This window comes from Apodemus sylvaticus, chromosome 3 (genome assembly GCF_947179515.1).
Source record: "Apodemus sylvaticus chromosome 3, mApoSyl1.1, whole genome shotgun sequence".
NCBI lineage: Eukaryota > Metazoa > Chordata > Mammalia > Rodentia > Muridae > Apodemus > Apodemus sylvaticus.
The window spans coordinates 163,027,477-163,049,193 of record NC_067474.1 but is presented as its reverse complement, the minus strand read 5'-3'; the positions used below and the strand labels follow the sequence as shown (position 1 = coordinate 163,049,193).

The 21,717-nt window shown below is 53.9% G+C and overlaps 1 protein-coding gene across 1 annotated transcript in view; it reads left to right on the top strand.

The window, feature by feature from the left end:
• Positions 1 to 20,710, top strand: part of Mfn2 (mitofusin 2) — a 33,397-nt gene extending 12,687 nt beyond the window's left edge. The window contains exons 5-19 of the mRNA XM_052178127.1: positions 4,341 to 4,503; positions 5,429 to 5,553; positions 6,583 to 6,691; positions 6,792 to 6,899; positions 8,084 to 8,237; positions 8,750 to 8,817; positions 8,942 to 9,063; positions 11,044 to 11,170; positions 11,486 to 11,590; positions 11,822 to 11,924; positions 12,989 to 13,209; positions 14,656 to 14,811; positions 15,847 to 16,043; positions 17,339 to 17,473; positions 18,937 to 20,710. Of these exons, the coding sequence (XP_052034087.1) occupies positions 4,341 to 4,503; positions 5,429 to 5,553; positions 6,583 to 6,691; positions 6,792 to 6,899; positions 8,084 to 8,237; positions 8,750 to 8,817; positions 8,942 to 9,063; positions 11,044 to 11,170; positions 11,486 to 11,590; positions 11,822 to 11,924; positions 12,989 to 13,209; positions 14,656 to 14,811; positions 15,847 to 16,043; positions 17,339 to 17,473; positions 18,937 to 19,006 (1,963 nt within the window). The 3' untranslated portion in view covers positions 19,007 to 20,710. The remainder of the gene's footprint in view (positions 1 to 4,340; positions 4,504 to 5,428; positions 5,554 to 6,582; positions 6,692 to 6,791; positions 6,900 to 8,083; positions 8,238 to 8,749; positions 8,818 to 8,941; positions 9,064 to 11,043; positions 11,171 to 11,485; positions 11,591 to 11,821; positions 11,925 to 12,988; positions 13,210 to 14,655; positions 14,812 to 15,846; positions 16,044 to 17,338; positions 17,474 to 18,936) is intronic.
• Positions 20,711 to 21,717: the final 1,007 nt, after the last annotated feature.

Here is a 21,717-nt window from a genome sequence, read left to right as displayed (position 1 = left end):
TACTCTGCTGCCCAGACAGGCCTTCAGCTCCTGGGCTTGGGCGCTCCTGCCGCTGCCTAGCTGGAGTCTCCCTTGGTCTCCTCGCGTGGTTAGTTATGTTAAGCTGCTCTCCAAGTGTTGATTGGCCACTTACTTATCTAGGAGCAATGTCTATTCCTTAATTAGCTTGTTCTTTTGGTTATTGTTGCATTGTAGAAGCTTTTAAATATACTGGTGGGTTTTCTTTAGAAGGATATTTATTTTTTACTGTGTTTATGAGTACAGGCCCAGAAGTGTGGGCCTCAGCACGGGCCCAGAAGTGTGGGCCTCAGCACAGGCATAGAAGTATGGGCCTCAGCACAGACACAGAAGTGTGGGCCTCAGTACAGGCCCAGAAGTGTGGGCCTCAGCACAGGCCCAGTGCGGGCCTCAGTATAGGCCCAGAAGTGTGGGCCTCAGCACAGGCCCAGAAGTGTGGGCCTCAGCACAGGCCCAGAAGTGTGGGCCTCAGCACAGGCCCAGAAGTGTGGGCCTCAGCATAGGCCCAGAAGTGCGGGCCTCAGTAGAGGCCCAGAAGTGTGGGCCTCAGCACAGGCACAGAAGTGTGGGCCTCAGCACAGGCCCAGAAGTGTGGGCCTCAGTACAGGCCCAGAAGTGTGGGCCTCAGCACAGGCCCAGAAGTGTGGGCCTCAGCACAGGCCCAGAAGTGTGGGCCTCAGCACAGGCCCAGAAGTGTGGGCCTCAGTATAGGCATAGAAGTGTGGGCCTCAGTACAGGCCCAGAAGTGTGGGCCTCAGTACAAGCACAGAAGTGTGGGCCTCAGCACAGGCCCAGAAGTGTGGGCCTCAGCACAGGCCCAGAAGTGTGGGCCTCAGTATAGGCATAGAAGTGTGGGCCTCAGTACAAGCACAGAAGTGTGGGCCTCAGTACAGGCCCAGAAGTGTGGGCCTCAGCACAGGCCCAGAAGTGTGGACTTCAGTACAAGCACAGAAGTGTGGGCCTCAGCATGGGCCCAGAAGTATGGGCCTCAGTACAGGCACAGAAGTGTGGGCCTCAGTATAGGCACAGAAGTGTGGGCCTCAGTACAGGCACAGAAGTGTGGGCCTCAGTACAGCACAGAAGTGTGGGCCTCAGCACAGGCACAGAAGTGTGGGCCTCAATATAGGCATAGAAGTGTGGGCCTCAGCACAGGCCCAGAAGTGTGGGCCTCAGTACAAGCACAGAAGTGTGGGCCTCAGCACAGGCACAGAAGTGTGGGCCTCAGCACAGGCACAGAAGTGTGGGCCTCATTACAGGCCCAGAAGTGTGGGCCTCAGTACAGGCCCAGAAGTGTGGGCCTCATTACAGGCCCAGAAGTGTGGGCCTCAGCACAGGCACAGAAGTGTGGGCCTCAGCACAGGCCCAGAAGTGTGGGCCTCAGCACAGGCCCAGAAGTGTGGGCCTCAGCACAGGCCCAGAAGTGTGGGCCTCAGCACAGGCCCAGAAGTGTGGGCCTCAGTATAGGCATAGAAGTGTGGGCCTCAGTACAGGCCCAGAAGTGTGGACTTCAGTACAAGCACAGAAGTGTGGGCCTCAGCATGGGCCCAGAAGTATGGGCCTCAGTACAGGCACAGAAGTGTGGGCCTCAGTATAGGCACAGAAGTGTGGGCCTCAGTACAGGCACAGAAGTGTGGGCCTCAGTACAGCACAGAAGTGTGGGCCTCAGCACAGGCACAGAAGTGTGGGCCTCAGTACAGGCCCAGAAGTGTGGTCCTCAGTACAGGCCCAGAAGTGTGGGCCTCAGTACAAGCACAGAAGTGTGGGCCTCAGCACAGGCCCAGAAGTGTGGGCCTCAGCACGGGCACAGAAGTGTGGGCCTCAGTATAGGCATAGAAGTGTGGGCCTCAGCACAGGCCCAGAAGTGTGGGCCTCAGTACAAGCACAGAAGTGTGAGCCTCAGCACAGGCACAGAAGTGTGGGGCCTCAGCACAGGCCCAGAAGTGTGGGCCTCAGCACGGGCACAGAAGTGTGGGCCTCAGTATAGGCATAGAAGTGTGGGCCTCAGTACAAGCACAGAAGTGTGAGCCTCAGCACAGGCACAGAGGTGTGGGCCTCAGCACAGGCCCAGAAGTGTGGTCCTCAGTACAGGCCCAGAAGTGTGGGCCTCAGTACAAGCACAGAAGTGTGGGCCTCAGCACAGGCCCAGAAGTGTGGGCCTCAGCACGGGCACAGAAGTGTGGGCCTCAGTATAGGCATAGAAGTGTGGGCCTCAGCACAGGCCCAGAAGTGTGGGCCTCAGTACAAGCACAGAAGTGTGAGCCTCAGCACAGGCACAGAAGTGTGGGGCCTCAGCACAGGCCCAGAAGTGTGGGCCTCAGCACGGGCACAGAAGTGTGGGCCTCAGTATAGGCATAGAAGTGTGGGCCTCAGTACAAGCACAGAAGTGTGAGCCTCAGCACAGGCACAGAAGTGTGGGCCTCAGCACAGGCCCAGAAGTGTGGTCCTCAGCACAGGCCCAGAAGTGTGGGCCTCAGTACAAGCACAGAAGTGTGGGCCTCAGCACAGGCCCAGAAGTGTGGGCCTCAGCACAGGCCCAGAAGTGTGGGCCTCAGCACAGGCCCAGAAGTGTGGGCCTCAGTACAGGCCCAGAAGTGTGGGCCTCAGTACAGGCACAGAAGTGTGGGCCTCAGTACAGGCCCAGAAGTGTGGGCCTCAGCACAGGCACAGAAGTGTGGGCCTCAGTACAGGCCCAGAAGTGTGGTCCTCAGTACAGGCCCAGAAGTGTGGGCCTCAGCACAAGCACAGAAGTGTGGGCCTCAGCACAGGCCCAGAAGTGTGGGCCTCAGCACAGGCCCAGAAGTGTGGGCCTCAGCACAGGCCCAGAAGTGTGGGCCTCAGCACAGGCCCAGAAGTGTGGGGCCTCAGCACAGGCCGGTGGCATTTGATCCCCTGGAGCTGGAGTTACAGTTGCTGTGAGCTGCCCAGCAGAACTGACCCTGGGTTCTCTGCAGACGCAGTGCAGGCTCTTAACCGTTGGACCAGTGGGTGGAGACCCTTTTGGAGGTTGAATGACACTTTCACAGGGGTCACCTGAGACCATCAGAAAACACAGATATTTACATTGTGATTCATAACAGTAGTAAAATTACAGTTACAAAGTAGCAGCAAAAATAATTTTATGGTTAGGGGTCACCACAGCATGAAGAATGGTGTTGACCTGCAGCGTTAGGGAGGCTGAGAACACTGCACTGAGCCGTCTGTCTCTCCAGCCCTTAGATATATTCTCACTCTGGTATCCAATTCTTTATTTGATGTCATCTTGGACTCTTTGACTGCTGAAGCTTCCCCTTTGTTTTAAGATTTTAAGTGTAATAAGAAGAATCAGGCACTAATACAGCAGCCAAGGCTGAGGTGTGTTTCAGCTTGCCTTGCAGCCCGGGCGGGGTCCAGCATAATGGCATACACGCTCACAACCCTAGCACTCTGGAGGTGGCAGCAGGGGGATTGGGAGTTTAAGGTCATCCTCCATGTGGAGGATGAAGCCAGCCTGGGTCAAAAATAAGTTAAAATCTACACAGGCTGAAGGTCTCTGGATAAGGCAGTGCATGGCACGCAGTGCTCCTGTAGAGTAGGCACTGTGTCTCAAGCCTTGTTCCTGATGGCACGTGATCTCAAGTATGGCGTCAGTTTCTCTGGCCTGTTGCTTCTGCATCCTTTCCTGGAAGGTGTGGTCTGGCCCTCACCTGCGCGCTAGTGCCTGCCCGTGTCCCTGGGCACATGGATCCCGGTGGCTCTGAAGCCTGTGCTGCTGAGGATTGCCATGCAGTGAGACAGAGTGTTTAGCACTAAAGCTTGGAGTGGACAAGTCTGCAAGTAGGGCTGTCCGCAGAAGCAGAGCGCAGAAGGGGGTGTGCTCACAGAACACTGACGGAAGCTTCCTGCCTGGCACTGGTGGCTCTGAGAAGTGGGGCTTCTGAGTGAGGAGGAACACAATGGGGAGACAGCCACAGGGCAGGCTCAGTGTGGAGAGCAAGGGCATGGGAGCCCTTGGACAGAAAGACACCCCTGGGGCAGGGGCCATGGTTTAGGGGGGGCACTGGGTACTCTGGAAGTAGGCAGTCTACACCCGTGGAAATGAGTGCTGCTGGCCTTGAGACAGGTCACGTGTTCATCCGGCCACCTGCTGCCCCAGCTGCTGCAGGCTGCTCTGAGGTGAGAACAGGACAGGCTCAGGCTGATGGGATTTCCTGACCATTTCCATCCTGTCAGTGCTGCCTGGGCACCGTGGACGTGGCAGAGAATGAGACTCTGGTGCCCTCGGCTGGGCACGACAGTGCGACAGCCCAGCCTGGTTGCTTATGGCCTCTGGTGTTTGACCCTAGGACGAGCAATGGGAAGAGCACTGTGATCAACGCCATGCTCTGGGACAAGGTTCTGCCGTCTGGCATTGGCCACACCACCAACTGCTTCCTGCGTGTCGGGGGCACAGACGGCCAGGAGGCCTTCCTCCTCACAGAGGGCTCAGAAGAGAAGAAGAGCGTCAAGGTGGGTGCTGGCCTTCCAGCTCTGCGCCTTGGCGGCAGTGAGCGCATGCGTGACCTGCGACAGCTAGCACAGCACACTGGTGTTGCAAGACTCACCCAGCCTCCGTAATTATGAAAACTTCGTGGAGGATTTTGAGACTGACTGGGAGGGTCAGCGTGGGGCACCAGGAACAAGGGCCCACCTTGAGGGCGAGGGCAGTGAGCTGGCTGACCTGTGCGCTGAGCAGGGAGGGAGCACATATGTTCTTGGGCTTGCCAGAGGCTCCCGGCACTCTGGAGTCTCCCGCAGCAGCCCACGGCTGGGTCCTCTTCCTGAGAGGCAGCTGTGCTCTGCTCGCAGCCAGGTACGCATTTTGATTCATAGGAAATTAATCACTGCAGAAGAGACCAAGCTTCAGGGTGCTGTGTGAGAAGAGGCTTAAAGGGGGAATGCGTGAGCTGCTTCTCACTGACGTGCAAGCAGCGAGAGAAAGGGCGCTGGAGAGGTCGATGGCCCCTCTTCTGAGTTCGGTCTCCAGCACTGTCCGCTGTCTCACATCCCCTGTAACTACAGCTCCAGGAGATCCAGCACCCTTCTCTGGCCTCTGTGGATGCCTACACACACATGCACAGAGAAAAAAATTAGTGAATCTTCAGAAAAAAATATTATCAGTATCCGTGCCTGCCCTATTTGTATGTCTTTTTGCTACGTAGATGCCTGGTGTACAGAGTCCATCCAGGAGGGTATTAGATGCCCTGGAACTGAGTTACAGCTGTGAGCTTCCATGTGGCTGCCTAACCCAGGTTCTCCGGAAGAGTAGTCAGTGCTCTAACCACTGAACCATCTCTCCTGCCCTTGAGATTTTTAAGGCTGACTGTTGGTCAGTCACCCAGGCTGATGACGCTTCTTCCTTAGCCTGATGTTTATTTCCCTTCTCCACCACTAGACCGTGAACCAGCTGGCCCACGCTCTCCATCAGGACGAGCAGCTGCATGCAGGCAGCCTGGTGAGTGTGATGTGGCCCAACTCCAAGTGCCCGCTTCTGAAGGACGACCTCGTGCTGATGGACAGGTGAGAGGGGAGACATGTTCCTTGAAGCCTGGTCAGAGGGTACCCACTCTTCATTTCTGGGTTCCTGTGCCCTCTCCTTGCTTTGTTTGAGTACTGGTGCCTTTCAGATAGTTCAGCCTGATCCTGTGCCTCTTGGATTTCCTCCAGGGGTGTCCATGGGCACCAACCAGTGCCTTGCAGATGTCCAAGGAGTGGGCTGTAGAGAGATAGGAGGGGCACTGAGAGGTGGGGGAGGGCTACATGCCAGCCAGTATGTTGGGTTGGGAGAGGGAGGCGTGTCGCGCAGACGTAGGCTCCTCACTCCCTTACTCCCTTTCCTTCTGGAACACGAAAATACCATGCAGTAAAGACCGGAGCCTGAGACAGTGTAGGACCTGCTTAGCCATTCTGGTTGCCCTGACCGGAAAGGCCTTTGGCAGACTGGGCCTTAGCAGTCCTTGGGACATTGGCTCGGGAAGGCTGAAGGCTCCAGGATTGTGTGTGTGTGTGTGTGTGTGTGTGTTAGGTAGAATATGTGGGCATTTTGTTCGTCTTGAAGGAATGCTTTGCCCCAGCCTTTTGACCATGTTATACCTACACACACAAAAAAAAAAAAAAAAAAAAAAAAAAATCCTGCAGTACTGTGGCCTTGTACAGTACCTGGACTCAGGTACAAACTGAGAGTTTAGCATGGCAGTCGATGTCTGTAATCACATCTCCAAAGGGGTGAATGACTACATGTCATTATGTTTTCATAAAAGTGATGGGTGCTGCTGGGTGGTGGTCTATACCTTTAATCCCAGCATTTGGAAAGCAGAGGCAGTGGATGTCTGAGTTCAAACACACCCTGGTCTATAGCATGAGTTCCAGGACAGCCAGGGCTTCATAGAAAAACCCTGTCTTGAAAAACCAAGGGCAAAACAGTCCTAGGTGCTAAAGGCCAAGCTCAGCACCCTGCAGGGTCTGGAGGGTGGGCAGAGGTAGGGATCCCCTCCCTCCCACGCCCACACCCTGTGCCTGACCACACTGATTCACACCTGTCACCTCCAGCCCTGGGATCGATGTCACCACGGAGCTGGACAGCTGGATTGATAAGTTTTGCTTGGATGCTGATGTGTTTGTGCTGGTGGCCAACTCAGAGTCCACACTGATGCAGACGGTAACTCTTCCTTCGCTCTGTCCCTGGGCCTGCTGGACAGGTGGCTAGTGGGGCCTGGGCTGGCAGGCTCCTCCTCCATCAGGGTCCTGCCCTTGTTTAGGAGAAGCAGTTCTTCCACAAAGTGAGCGAGCGCCTCTCCCGGCCCAACATCTTCATCCTGAACAACCGCTGGGATGCGTCTGCCTCGGAGCCTGAGTACATGGAGGAGGTGGGTGTCTGGTGGCAGGTTGGAGGCCGGGAGCCTGAGCACTAACCAGTGAGCTCTGCCTTATGCTCAGGCAGCCGCGGATGTAGTGGCTTCCTCAGTTAAAGTCAGTGCCAAAGATGCCCATGTGTTTGCTGCTGGCCTTAATCATTCTCTCCTCTTCCAGTCACTTTCTTTCCTTTCCTTGATTTCTCCTAAAAGAGCATCCCTGCCGTGCTTATTTTTGTTGTTGTTGTTTTGCTTGGGGTAGTAACTGTTCACAAAAGCTCAATATGTACAGAAACAGGCTTTAGAAGGACATTTGGGAAAAAAGCTAAAAGAGAAGGCTGAGGCTCTGTGTGTGTGTGAACTAAAAGGGTGAGAGTCCAAATGTGGGCGTAGCCTGTCCATCCCCACTCTGCGGAGGGCGGGGCCTGCTCACAGTGCCTCCCATATGGCGGTGTTTACTGAGGCTCATTTTGTTGTTCTTGGTTTTTCAAGACAGCGTTTTTTTCTCTATAGTCCCGACCGTACTAGAACTTACTCTGTAGACTTGTAGTCCAGGCTGGCCCTGAATTTACAGAGATCTGCTTGTCCCTGCCTCCTGAGTACTGGGATTAAAGGCCTGCACCACTACGCCTATGGATTCTCTGAACCCTTTAAAGTCTACCAATCCAGCAAATACATGGACCTGGGACTGCCCACTGCTGACTACTTGTTTATAAATCAAGGTTCTGGGAGACTTGGCTTGCTATCAGTGTAGGGCATTTAGATCTTTTCCTTCTGGGATTCCAAAGAACAATACTAGGCCAACTTTCAAAACCTGAGGGAGGTGGGCGGTGGTGGCGCATGCCTTTAACCCCAGCACTTGGGAGGCAGAGGCAGAGGCAGAGGCAGGTGGATTTCTGAGTTCGAGGCCAGCCTGGTCTACAGAGTTGAGTTCCAGGACAGCCAGGGCTACACAGAGAAACCCTGTCTCAACAAAAACAAAAACAAAAAATGAGGCAGTCTGGGCCTGTTCTGTGTGTGCCTCAGGAATTCCCAGGGAGTAGCTAGGGAGGGTGTGACTCCTGAGCAGAGTTGGTGGAGGGGTGGGGTGGGGGCTTCTGCTGTTCAGCGTTTATCCCTTGGGCTTGCTGAGCCGTGGATCGGGTTCCCCACCCCTGCCACCCCTGCCCCTGCTCACGAGCACGTCTGCCTCTGCCCAGGTGCGGCGGCAGCACATGGAACGCTGCACCAGCTTTCTGGTGGACGAGCTGGGCGTGGTGGATCGAGCTCAGGCTGGGGACCGGATCTTCTTCGTGTCTGCCAAGGAGGTGCTGAGTGCCAGGGTCCAGAAGGCCCAGGGCATGCCGGAAGGAGGTAACCGTGAGGGCTGAAGGCTTCTGTGGAGTCGGGATCTGCAGTGTCGAGGCTCCAACTGGGTGTGTTGGTGGAAACTGGTCTGGCAGTGAGGTGGGGAGCAGGGCCTGGAGGGAGGCTCTTGTTCCTTAGAAGAAGTCACCTAGGGGACCCCCAACCCCCACATGTCTTTGAGGACATTACCAGAGGCTTGCCTGAGAAGGGATGACTCCCTGAATGCGAGCTGCAGCATGCCATGGGCTGAGCCCCAGACTGCGTCAGGAGAGAGAGAGCACCCCTTCCTTCCTTCCTTCCATGGCTGCCCCACGGGGTGCAGGCAAGCAACCTCAAGTTCCTGCAGCTGTGCCTTTCCCACCAGGACCTACCGGCTCCCCGCAGACTGGGAGTCTTCCTTCCTCCCTTAAGTTGCGTCTCGGCAGGTGTCTTTGGTCCCAGGCTAGGGCAGTGACCCTGAGGGGCTCCCTCCAGTTTGCTCCCTGTGCAGTTCCCTCACCAGCGCTGCGCTCTCCTAGGCGGCGCTCTTGCAGAAGGTTTTCAAGTGAGGATGTTCGAGTTTCAGAATTTTGAGAGGCGGTTTGAGGTAAGTCTTTGATTATGGTGTGTGGTCCTTCTGCCCTTCCCAGCTCTCTCTAGTCTGGCTGTGAAGGGGCAGCCTATCCCGGAGGTGACGGCCCCACCTCACTCAGTCCCTGTCTCTGTCGTAGGAGTGCATTTCCCAGTCTGCAGTAAAGACCAAATTTGAGCAGCACACAGTCCGGGCCAAGCAGATTGCAGAGGCTGTTCGTCTCATCATGGACTCCCTGCACATCGCAGCTCAGGAGCAGCGGTGAGAGCCCGCTGTGGGACCAGACCCCTAGGGAGAGCGAGTGTGTGTGTGTGTATGTGTGTGTGTGTGTGTGTGTGTATGTGTGTGTGAGACCAGACCCCTAGGGAGAGTGTGTGTGTGTGTGTGTGTGTGTGTGTGAGACCAGACCCCTAGGGAGAGCGTGTGTGTGTGTGTGTGTGTGTGTGTGAGAGACCAGACCCCTAGGGAGAGCGTGTGTGTGTGTGTGTGTGTGTGTGTGTGTGTGTGTGTGAGACCAGACCCCTAGGGAGAGCCCGCATGGGACCAGACCCCTAGGAAGAGCCTGTGTGGGACCAGACCCCCTAGCGCTGAGCTGAGTCCATGGGCTCACATCCAGGCCACAGTAGAGCAGGTCACACTGGGCAGGAAGACAGTAAGGCTCTTTGTTGGAGGGCTTGGCCTATGTTTTGTTTTTAATTTTCACTAGAACAGGGTTCAGAACTGAGGCCCTTTATCAGCTAGAAAGGTGCTCTACTATTGAGTGGCAGCCCTGGCCCAGGATTTTGTTTTGTTTGCTTTCCAATAGATTCTTACTATGTAGTCCAGGTTAGTCTTGAACTTAAGATTTTATTGCCTCAGGGGTGTCAGGACCCCACCCCAACATACCATATCCCATCTGAATCTACCTATTTTTTGTATGTATGTATGTATGCGTGTATGTATGTATGTATGTATATATGTATGTATGTATGTATGTATGCATGCATTGAGACAGGGTTTCACTGTGCATCTCTGGTGAGCCCAGAGCTCTCTGTGTAGACCAGGTAGCCTTGAACCCAGATCTGCCTACTTCTGCCTTAGCGTGCTGCCTCATGAAGGACGGGAGGGACATTGAAACCTGGTGGGGAACAGCAGAGGTGCTCAGCTTGCAGAGCACTTACCTCGCATGTAGGAAGGCCGGACTCATCTCCAACACACACACACTGGCCTAGTGGTGACACCCTGTAATCTCAGCATTTTGGAGATGACGTCAGGATGTAGGAGGATCAGAAGTCCAGTGTCATTCTTAGGTACATAGTGAGTTTGGGGCCGGCGTAGGATGATGCATGGGATCCTGTCTCAAAACAAAAAAAGAAAACAAATGAGAAAATTAAAGTACAGAAAAGCACATATACAAACAATTCACTTCTGCTGGAGAGACTCAACAGTGTTGGCCCTAGGCTGGGACAGAGAAGGAGTTAAGTGACCTTGATTCTGTGTCCACCCCATCCTCAGGGTGATGGCGGGTCTGTGTGCTCCCATTCCCCAAATTAAAGGTGCTTCTGAGGGGAGCACAGAACGGCTGTGGGCTGCTGGGCACATGCCACACGTGTCGAGGCAAGGCGTTACCTGTGTAGACAGTGTACCTGCTGCTTTTGCCACCCAGCCTGGTTTCCTCCCGCTTAGCTCTTGTTGGGACACTTGACATGGGCGCTGGGAACTGTGTCCTCTCACACAGTGACTCTGTATGAGTCCTGAGTGCTCTCCAGAGCAGCTGCTGCTGCCTGGAGGACCTCCCATTCCCATAGCTCTCACTACAGAGAGACAGGGCCAGCCCTGAGGAGTCTGGTAATATCTCTTTTTAATTTCATTTCCCAGTTCCTGGACAAGTGGAACATTCTTTCGTTGTTCTTCTCACCCTTGTTTTTGATTCTGTGTGTTTGGCATGGCACATGCGTAGAGGTCAGAGGTCACTGTCGTGGAGTCAGACCTCCTTCACCCTTAGGGACTGACTCAGGCTTGACAGCATGTGTTTGACGTGCTGAGCCGTCTTGCTGGGATGTCGATACTCTTTCCCGTATTAGTTACAGAGCTGTTTCTAGCCCTCCCCCCTTAGGCACCTCTCTCTTGTCATCATCCCTCCTAATGGGAACCCGAGGGAGGGGTGGCAGAACAGAGTGGCTGGGGGCCTCCCAGCTTCCCCTGCTCGTCAGCGTGGTCTCGTGGGGACAGGGGTCTCTAAACATGGTTTCGCTCTCGCAGGGTTTATTGTCTAGAAATGCGGGAAGAGCGGCAAGAGCGGCTGAGATTTATCGACAAGCAGCTGGAGCTCCTGGCTCAGGACTACAAGCTGCGAATTAAGCAGATTACAGAGGAAGTGGAAAGGCAGGTGAGAATGAAGAGAAAGCTCTGTGTGGACACACGGTCGGACGTACGGACAGACGTAAGTCAAGTCCAGTGTGAGCAAGTGCCAAGAGCAAGACCCCCAAGCCTCCCCAGCATTCTGGGGGGCATTCTGGGGCCCTGACTCAAGGATACAGCTTCCCCGAGGCCTCCGCCCAGGGCTGGTTTGATTGCTCATTTTCTTCCACCTCTGTGGCTTCACATCAGGGGGAGCTGGGGAGACTGTAGGGTGCGGGGGGGGCCAATGTGCAGAGGCAGAGCTCAGGCCCCTGATGCTAACCATGCCCTCCTTTGGCTGCAGGTGTCCACAGCCATGGCTGAAGAGATCAGGCGCCTCTCTGTGCTAGTTGATGAGTACCAGATGGACTTCCACCCATCCCCAGTTGTCCTCAAGGTTTACAAGAATGTGAGTGAAGCAGCATGTGCCCTTGGCAGGGACACTGGGCAGTTACCATGGAGACAGTAGCTCAGCCTCAGCTGCTGTCTCAGGGTCCCTGGGTGGAAGTGACAGCCAGGGGCACGAGGTCCAAGCCTCCTCTGCCTCTTCGGTCAGCTGGCAGGGGAGGTGTGGTTGGACATTCCCATAGAGTCCTGCTGGGGTGCCTCTTCTCCTAATCTTTTTTTTTTCTGGAGGCAGGAACTGCACCGCCATATAGAGGAAGGCCTGGGCCGGAACATGTCTGACCGCTGCTCCACAGCCATCACCAGTTCACTGCAGACGATGCAGCAGGACATGATAGGTCAGTGCCACAAGAGGCCTGGAGTCTGGGGGCTGCCGCAGCCAGGCCGAGGACACGGCTGGAGACAGCTCAGTGTGTGCACAGGGTGTGCTGCTTTCACGGAGGATCTGAGTTTGGTTCCCAGAACCCATGTCACAAGGTGGACTTCAGATCTATCCAGGAGATCCTATGCTCTGACTTCATATGCCCCTGACCTCAGTACTCCTGACTTCATAAACCCTGGACAAATATGCCCCTGACCTCAGTACTCCTGACTTCATAAACCCTGGACAAATATGCCCCTGACCTCAGTACTCCTGACTTCATAAACCCTGGACAAGTATGCCCCTGACCTCAGTACTCCTGACTTCATAAACCCTGGACAAGTATGCCCCTGACCTCAGTACTCCTGACTTCATAAACCCTGGACAAATATGCCCCTGACCTCAGTACTCCTGACTTCATAAACCCTGGACAAGTATGCCCCTGACCTCAGTACTCCTGACTTCATAAACCCTGGACAAGTATGCCCCTGACCTCAGTACTCCTGACTTCATAAACCCTGGACAAATATGCCCCTGACCTCAGTACTCCTGACTTCATAAACCCTGGACAAATATGCCCCTGACCTCAGTTCTCCTGACTTCATAAACCCTGGACAAATATGCCCCTGACCTCATAGGCTTCTGCACCCATGTGCACACACCCACCCAGATACACATACATCTAATAAAAAACAATGAATCTACTAGGATGACCTCTCCTTATCTGTTACCTTGATAGTGACATAACGTGCTGCCTTTAGCTTCTGGGTGTGCATCCTGAATTCATTCTGTGTGGACTTGGGCAACCCTCGCTTGGGTTGCCATGGGGGACAGTGTACACACTGAGACTTTGGCATGACGCTGGCAAGTTTGGGAAGGTGACCTGTCAACCAGTCCCACCAGCTGACCGACTGACTGTAGTTTCTCCACAGAGCTGCAGTGTCTCTAGCAGCTGGTGTGGCATGTGTGCCTGATGTTGGGCAGCCCTGGTGTGTCACTGGTCTGAGCTGATGTGCACTCTCCCTGCTTTGTTCCTGACAGACGGCCTGAAGCCCCTTCTTCCTGTGTCTGTGCGGAATCAGATAGACATGCTGGTCCCCCGACAGTGTTTCTCCCTCAGCTATGACCTGAACTGTGACAAGCTGTGTGCCGACTTTCAGGAGGACATTGAGTTCCACTTCTCCCTGGGCTGGACTATGCTAGTGAACAGGTTCCTGGGCCCCAAGAACAGCCGCCGGGCCTTGCTGGGCTACAGCGATCAGGCAAGAAGCTCTTCCCCTGGTGCACCATGGGAGATCACCCTGCCACCAGATACGGCAGTAGTCTACTCCAGGGTCCGTAGGGCAGAAGCCATTTGGAGTGCCATCAGGGCACGGTCAGCATAGCTGCCATTACCAGCTTGGCCTTGTCCAATTACAGATGCTGAGGGCTGGCCGAGCTGTGGTGATGCACTTTCAATCCCAGGGCTTGGGAGGCAGAGGCAGGCAGATCTCTATGAGTTTGAGGCCAGCCTGGTCTACAGAGTGAGTTCTAGCCAGCCAGGACTATTACAAGGAGAAAACCTGTCTTGGAATACCAAAATTCTGAGTGTTTTTCTAGTGTTTGTTTAAGTATGTGCCCTTCAAATTAGACCACTTGGAGTCTGGTCTGAGGACATATCTCAATAGAAGAGTATTTGCCTGGTATACCAGGGGCTTTGGATGTAATCCTTAATACTGGGGCTGGGGGGATTTAAAAATATTTATCTATAAACCACTGCTTAACATTTAGAATAAAAAATAACTTTAAAGAGATTTTTAAAATAAAAATACATTAGGAGCTGGTGAGATGGCTGGCTCAGCAGCTTAGAGTGCTTGCTTTAGAGTGTCGTGAAGGACACCGGCTCCGCTCGCGCCTGCGTGCTGGTTTGCAGCCGTCCTTAGCCTTAGTTCTAAGGCCAAGGCACATAGTGGCCTCCTGACTCTCCTGTACACTAGACACATGTGCAGCATGCAAACACTCACACACACACAGAAAAACTTAAAGAAATCACTTTAAATTTTAGAATAAAAGGTACAGTAGGGACTGAGGAGATGGGTAAGCACTTACTCTTATTCCAAAGTTTGTCAGCCTGGCTGAAACAGTGAGCTTCCAGTTCATTGAGAGACTCTGTTAACACGGAAGACTGTAGAGGACACCTGACAGGCTGCTCTAGATTCTGCATGTGAGTGCGGAAAGGCGCGTGTGAGCACAAGCACACTTGCACACACTCACTCAGATGTATATTCCACACATGCATGCACACACATACACTCAGTTGCATACACCATACACATGCACGTACACATGCATGCACACACATACACTCAGTTGCATACACCATACACATGCACGTACACATGCATGCACACACATACACTCAGTTGCATACACCATACACATGCACGTACACATGCATGCTCAGGTTACTTTTAGCGCAAGTCCAGGCGTCAGGGCATCTGTGGCGTGCCTCAGTGCTCACCTCCGGTGTGTAGCTTGTTTACCTCGCTATACCGCCTGTGGAGTAAACTTACCCCATGTTTAATCCTTTCATGAGGCAGACATCCCGCTGTGGTGCACACAAAGCTCATTCTCCCTTATGTGCCTTTTGCTCAGTCTGTCTTGCCTTGTGCAGTGCTTGAATGACAGACTTACAACATTCTTCTCATATCTTTGTCATCTCTCATCAGGTTCAGCGTCCTCTCCCTCTGACACCTGCCAACCCCAGCATGCCCCCCTTGCCACAGAGCTCCCTCACCCAGGAGGAGCTCATGGTCTCCATGGTTACTGGCCTGGCCTCTCTGACATCCAGGACCTCCATGGGCATTCTCGTGGTCGGAGGAGTGGTCAGTGACTTGCTGGGGGAAGGGGCAGCGGGAGGACCTGGGCTTAGTGTTTTCTACAGGGGGCTGTATAGCCAGAGCCCGCTCACATACAGTTACTCTGCTGAGATCACTCAACTAATAGGATGCTTTCCCATTTCCTGGGCATGGCTTTCAGAAACCCACAGCTACTTTGAACTCTGAGTGAGACATAGCAAATAGGGAACAGGTTAAGGAGTAGGAGGCCCACCTGGCCCTTGAAGTTCCCTCTCCTGCCTCTGGATCGCTCTGACCCAAGCCCCGAGAAGCAGCTGGCCACCCTCTGGTTTCTGTGGGACTCACCTTGTTCTGACTCAAGACGCCTTTCAGCCACAGTCCCTCACATGGTGCTGGCCAGCTCTCAGGCCCTTTTGTAGACTGGAGAGGCAGAGCCGTGGCAGAGGGTGACTGTCACAAACACCGTCCAGAGTGGCTTTTCCAGCATGTAGTTCAAGATGGATCAGCTGAGGCCCCTCCCCTGGGCAGAGAGTGGCACTCTGTGGCTCTTTCCACAGGTAGTGGCCTAGAAGAGGGCTACGGTCCATCCGTAGACCCCCTTTATAGCATTTTGTTTACCTAGCTATACTGCCTGTGGATTAAACTTACCCCATGTGCCCAAGTTTGGATAGCCAAGACAGTGGATGACATGGGCCCTGGAGCTGAGCTCCAAAGCCCATCTTGTGACTAAACCACAGCTGTGAGGGGGGGAGGTTGTTGGTGGAAGCTAGTCCTTTGGATGGCCTGGGCTTCTCTTTAAGGAGCCTGGGTCTCAGCTTGGGGCTGAAGCTTAGCAGGAGAGGGCTTGCCCAACACGGGCCAAGCCCTGTATTCCATCCTAGCACTTAAAAATACAGAACAAACAAACTTCACCCAGATCAGGAGAGTGGTCCCAACCCTGAATTATGTCCTGTGGCCCATACCCAGTTCCCCTCACTTTCCGCTCAGTCCTGGGTATCCCTGCCATCTTACCTCACTGGGGTCACAGGGACTCTGCCCCAGATTGACCATGCATCTTTACAGGTGTGGAAGGCAGTGGGCTGGAGACTCATTGCCCTCTCCTTTGGGCTGTATGGCCTCCTGTACGTCTATGAGCGGCTGACCTGGACCACCAGAGCCAAGGAGAGGGCCTTCAAGCGCCAGTTTGTGGACTATGCCAGTGAAAAGTTACAGCTCATTATCAGTTACACCGGCTCTAACTGCAGTCACCAAGTCCAGCAGTGAGTGGCCCAGGGGCCTGAGGGAGGAACACCAATAGATGGGCTTTCTACCTCCTCTCAGCTGACCTGAGAGCCTCTAGTCTTAGTATCATGGGCCCTAGGACTTTGGCTGGGCAGTTTCAGCTTTGCATCTAGGGCTGAGGTTGGGTAGGCCTCCTGTGCCCAAGGTGGGAAGACCCTGGGAGGATAGGGAGCCAGGGACGGCTTCACAGATTTTAACGGGAGCTTTGGGGCTGGACATGTGGCTTAGATGGCAGAGTGCTTGCGTAGCATACGTGAAGCCCTGGGCTCCATCCCCAGTGTCATCTAGATCAGGTGTGCTGTCTTAACACCTGTAATCCAGCACTCCGGAGATGGAGGCAGGAGGATCATCCTTGGCTATGTAGGGAGTTTGGAGCCAGGTTGGGCTATGTGAGACCCTGTCTGTACATAAAAAAAGGAAAAGTAAAGGTAAGGGAGAAAGAAAGAAATAAAGAAACAAAGAAGCAAGCAAGCATGAAGGGCATGAACTGTGGGACCTTAAATCAAAGCCTGGTTATGGTGCCTCAGTGGGACAGGAGTACCAATCCCTGAGTACCCCAGGAGTACCTATCCCTGAGTACCCCAGGAGTACCTATTCCTGAGTACCCCAGCAGTACCTATTTTGGAGAAGGCAGATAGTTGTACTATCCTGCACTGCCTCTCTCTGTCTCCGTCTCCCAAGTCTCAGACTATATAACCCAGCCTAATCTCAAACTTAGAGCTATCTTCCAGCTTCAGCCTCCCGAATCCTAGGATTGCAGGCATGAACTGCCTTACTTGGTTTCTGGATGACCCTCTGAGTGTGCCACGACAGGCCGTCAGAGTGTGGCACGACGGGCTCTCTGAGTGTGGCACGACGGGCCCTATTTGCACTAGCTTTCCCTTTATTCTCATAGTTGTGAGCTACATGTGTATTGTTGTGTGCTTTCTCAGATTAGAGCACTGATAGGGGCTAGGGCTGTAGCTGTCGGAAGAGTGCTTGCCTTGCATGAATGAAGGCCTGGGTTAATCCTTAGCATCCATCTCTCCCCCCAGCACACCCCCCACGCCCGCACGCATGCATGCATGCATGCCCGCACGCATGCATGCATGCATGCACGCCCGCACGCACACAGGCGGATACTGAACCTTGGACTCAGATAAGGGAGATGAGTCCCTTCCTTGTCACCAGCAGATGAGCATCAGAGTTAGAATCCTAGGTAGATTTAACCACGAATAGAAGAATCCTGCCTAAACTACCATGTGCCCAGTTGATCCAACCTCTGTCCCCTCAGGGAATTGTCTGGGACATTTGCTCATCTGTGCCAGCAAGTTGACGTCACCCGAGACAACCTGGAGCAGGAAATTGCTGCCATGAACAAGAAAGTGGAGGCTCTGGATTCACTTCAGAGCAAAGCCAAGTTGCTCAGGTGAGTGGCCCAGGACCAAGCGGGGAGAGTCGGCGCTCTGGGGGATTGAGCTCCCGTGTGAGGCGTTTGCTTGACTGTGAGCGCGGGAGCGATGGTGCTAGCGCTGGGGCTTTAAGACAGTTTCGCTGTCCTCAGGGTGCTTGCAGATGGGGCACAATGACATCCAGGAAATGAGCAAGGCAGCGCTGTGATGTCACAGCTCACGGGCTGCCCTCTGAACTGTAGGGCTTCAATACTTGGCACTGCTGTCTGACCCAGTTTTTGTCACCTCTGGATGAGTGGGTCACCTCCTCTGCAGATGTAGTTCTGTTTGAGACAGGATCTCTTCGTAGCCTTGGCTGGGCTGGAACTTGCCATTTGAATGAGGCTGGTTTCATGCACTGAGAGCCACCGCCCTCTGCTCCCCTACTGCTGGGATTGAAGGCGTGTGCCGCCATGCCTGCCTCAGCTCTGCTTCCTAATAGGAAAGTTGGTAGCCATGGAAGCTGAGTCCCTTGTCTTGAGCTCTACCGGAAATGGCCAGCTGGAACTTGGGGTGCAGGTGGGCTGCACTTTGGCTTTCCTTGCTCTGTGTGAGAGCTGCCACCATGCCAGTCATACTCGGTGCCACGCTGAACCCAGGAGCTTGGGTGCGTAGCACCAGGTCTCTCCACAGCAACAGGATTGGTGGTCTCTGTAGAACTGTCAAGTTTGCTGGGAGAGGATCAGTTGAAGGAGTCTGGTTCTGGGTTCTGGCTCTGCAGTCTCTCAGCTTTCCTGTGTCCTGTGGCTTTTATCTGTGAGATGAGCCACAGCTGAAGATTCTGCTAAGTCCTTAGCCTGCTCAGGCCTTGATAACATCAGTATATGAGGACCCGCACTTCCTGCCCCCACCTCTGACATCAGAGGCCCACAGGGGACAGAGCTAGAGAAGGTACTCAGAGGGTTTGAGCTCTAGCCGGGACGGACGAGTGGACTTTCCTCCTTGTCTGGCCTAGGCAGATATGCCCCTTCTGCCCATCACCAGGGATCCACTACTCTTCCACTGGGACTCTTGGGACAGTGTCTGTTGCTGCTTTTAGCCACAAAGATAGCCTGAACTAACACCCAAACCTTTATCTGTCATGAACTAACACCCAAACCTTTATCTGTCAGTCAAGAAAGCTGGCTTTCAGAGACTGAAACTTGCCCTGGGCTGTAGCCAAACTAGAAAAACTTAAAACCCACTGTGGTGGTTCACTTCTATAATCAGAGGACTTAGGAAGGTAAGGCAGGAGGATGACTGTGAGTTCCAGGCCAGCCTGGGCTACTTAGTGAGTTCCTTTCTTAGTTTACTCCTTTTTAAAATTCCCTGCCTCTGTCCCATCAGCTTGTGACCCCCTTTTCCTCATCTGCAGAGTGGGAAAGTGTGCTATTGAAGGACTGCACGAAGGTGCAGCTAGGCTGGTGTGACGTGCTGTAGCACAGTGATTGTGTATTTGCAGGAATAAAGCTGGCTGGCTGGACAGCGAACTCAACATGTTCACACACCAGTACCTGCAGCCCAGCAGATAGTGGGCGGCTAGGGCAGACCTGCACCGAGAAGAGGCAGGGCCCGATTGCCCATCAGCTCTAGTCCTTGGCCGCTGCAGAGAGAAGGAAAGCACCCACTGTCTTGTACCAGTTACTCCCTACCCCCTGCAGGAAGACCCCGGCTCATACCCTAATGGAGACCAGCATGGACTGGACAGCTCGGCCCCAAGGAGGCATGCCTGTGTCTGTGTCTGCTCATCACGCTCACTCGGTGACAGTCACTGTGTTTGATAAGGCCTTCCTCAGGATGGCACCCCAGGAAGGGAGCCTTCACAGGCGTCAGGCGGGCACTCCTGGTTTCTCCAGTCTGAGCACACCTACAGAGAGAGACAGAGTTGGGGGTGACTGGACTCCCCAGAAAAATTCAGGATACTTCTGGAGCTGCCAAGTTTGTCCCCGAACTTGTATCTGGCATTCAGCCCTCAGCTTCAGCACTTTCCCGGCTGCAGTCTGTCAGCTGTGCTCAACACACCCAGGCTCCAGGCCCAGCCAGCTTCTACATACGGGACACCAAGAGCCCTGCCAGCCAGAGCGCAGTGAGAGCTGAGGAGCAGGCGTGTGAGCGACGGTGTCTGACGGCAGTGCGGTTGGTGTCTGGCATGGTGACGAGGGACTTGCCTCCCTTCGTGTCATTGAGGCCCTTCCTTTACGTCAGCTCTTGGCCTGCTAGTCCGGTTTTCTAGTGAGCTGGCGTGTTCCAGGTGGTTAAAAGATGTAGCAGGAAGGATGGTGGAAGACAGGAGTTGCCCGGGTGAGTACGGAGGAGGTCTGTCTACCTGACCTAGTGCTGAGGGGCTCACACACCCTGCCTTGCTACACGTTCCCTTTGGCCGCCATGCCCCGGACTGCACCATGCTGATGGCGGCAGCTGGCTACAACCAGCCTGAGAGCCTGGCCACTGTTCTCCTGCCCCGACCCTCAGGCCGCCTCCTCTTCTGCTCCCGAAACGTCCACCTCTTGTCAGTGCTCAACCTGTCGCTGTTGAGTGTTGAAATTGTTAATGGTCAAAGCAGGGAGGATTCCAGTCACCAAGGTTGATTGTCTTGGGAAAGCAGTTTTAAGAGTGATAAATCCTTTGTAGGACAGGTAGAAAGTGTCTTAGAGATAAATCATTGGCTCCAGTCCCTCCCAGAAGCCCACAACCAGCTCTGCGGGACACTGTCCTGCTGGCCGGGTGCCCCATGGGCCATGTCCTCTCCTGTCCTGTCTGTGTGCTCACGTGCCCTCAGCCTACCCTCTGCTGGGACAGTGATGGGCTAGGCCAAGGTCAGCATGTGATAAAAGACATAGTGTATTTTCAGGCTGGATAGACGGGGTCACCTCAGTGGGTCAGGACAAATCATTGTCACGTAATCCCAATGAATGTTGTGTTCTTTTTTGGGGGGGAAGGGGGTAGAATAAACTCAAATTCTTTTTCAGTATAGCCCCTGAGTAATGAATGAAAACTTGAGCTTACAGAAGTAAAGATTCATTTATACCACCAGGGAGAGCCTAGATCTGAGAGACGTGTCGCAGAGAGCACTTTAGTTTCTTGCTGCTAACTGTTGTGTGATCCTTTGCTGGGGTGCACAAGGCACCAGACACTGTGTGTTTGCTTCTGGTATATTAGGTGATGCATCCGCCTGGGTTACCTGTATCTCTGCTGATCATATTGGAAACTAAAATAAAGCCCCAGTTGTGACCCTGTGTGAGCTCTCTGTCTTGTAGTGGTCTGCTGTGAGGAGAAAGGATGTGGCCAGCCTCCGCAGGCCAGGAGATCTGGAGGATTCCTGAACAGGGTTCTCTGTAACTCCACATTCCAACTCTCACATACACCATCAGTGACTCAGTGGCCACCCCACCCTCCTCCTGAGAACGTGCCTTGGACCTTTCTTGTTGGGAGTAGAAAAGTGGGTTCTCCTTGCCCTGCTCCATGTGTCCTCTTGACTGAGGCTGCACTGCTGCCCACCCACCTGTGTGTCTCAGAAATCCTGAGCTCAGCTGATGGTGGTGTGCCTGTTCAAGAAGCATTCTTGAGCCCCAAAAGATCACAGAGGAGCCGATTCCCACGCAGTCGCATTAGGTCTTTATCCAAGCTTCAGCCTGGGCTCCTGTCACTGACGCGGCGGAATGGGAGGGAAAGCCCTGAGCCCTCAGTGGGACAAGGTTTTATGGGAAATGGTGAGAAAGAGACGGGGTTTCTATCCTGGAAAGCATCTAATAGAATGACACTGTAATATGCTCTGAAGCAAAACCATGAACAAATGGTCTGAGTTTATGTGGAACCACCAGACTAATCCTGATTGGCTGCTGCTAGGGAGTCGCTCTGGGCTGGGGGCCAGAGACAAGTTCTGTGGTTTCTCTTGAACTTGGGTGCAGCTTGGGTTCAGCTGCAGGTCAAGTTCTCAGGCCCCTTTTCTTTTAAAATGACGGCCAATTCCAAGATGGCCTAGGTTTGGTATGCTAACTACATCCTCCCAGATTCCCAGGCCACAAACTTGATGGGTCATCAAGTCCACTGTCACACGTGCTGTACCAGATTTCAGGCCATCTTGACTTACCTATACATGCTATACCCAGTCTGCCACGTTCTGTCTGAATCTCGGAGACCCTGACTCCTTCCTCCATTATAGCTACTTCATCTTGCCTCTTATGACCTTGGCACTTGGGGTTCAGCATGTGTCACACACGAGGCACCCAGAGCTCGTCCAGGG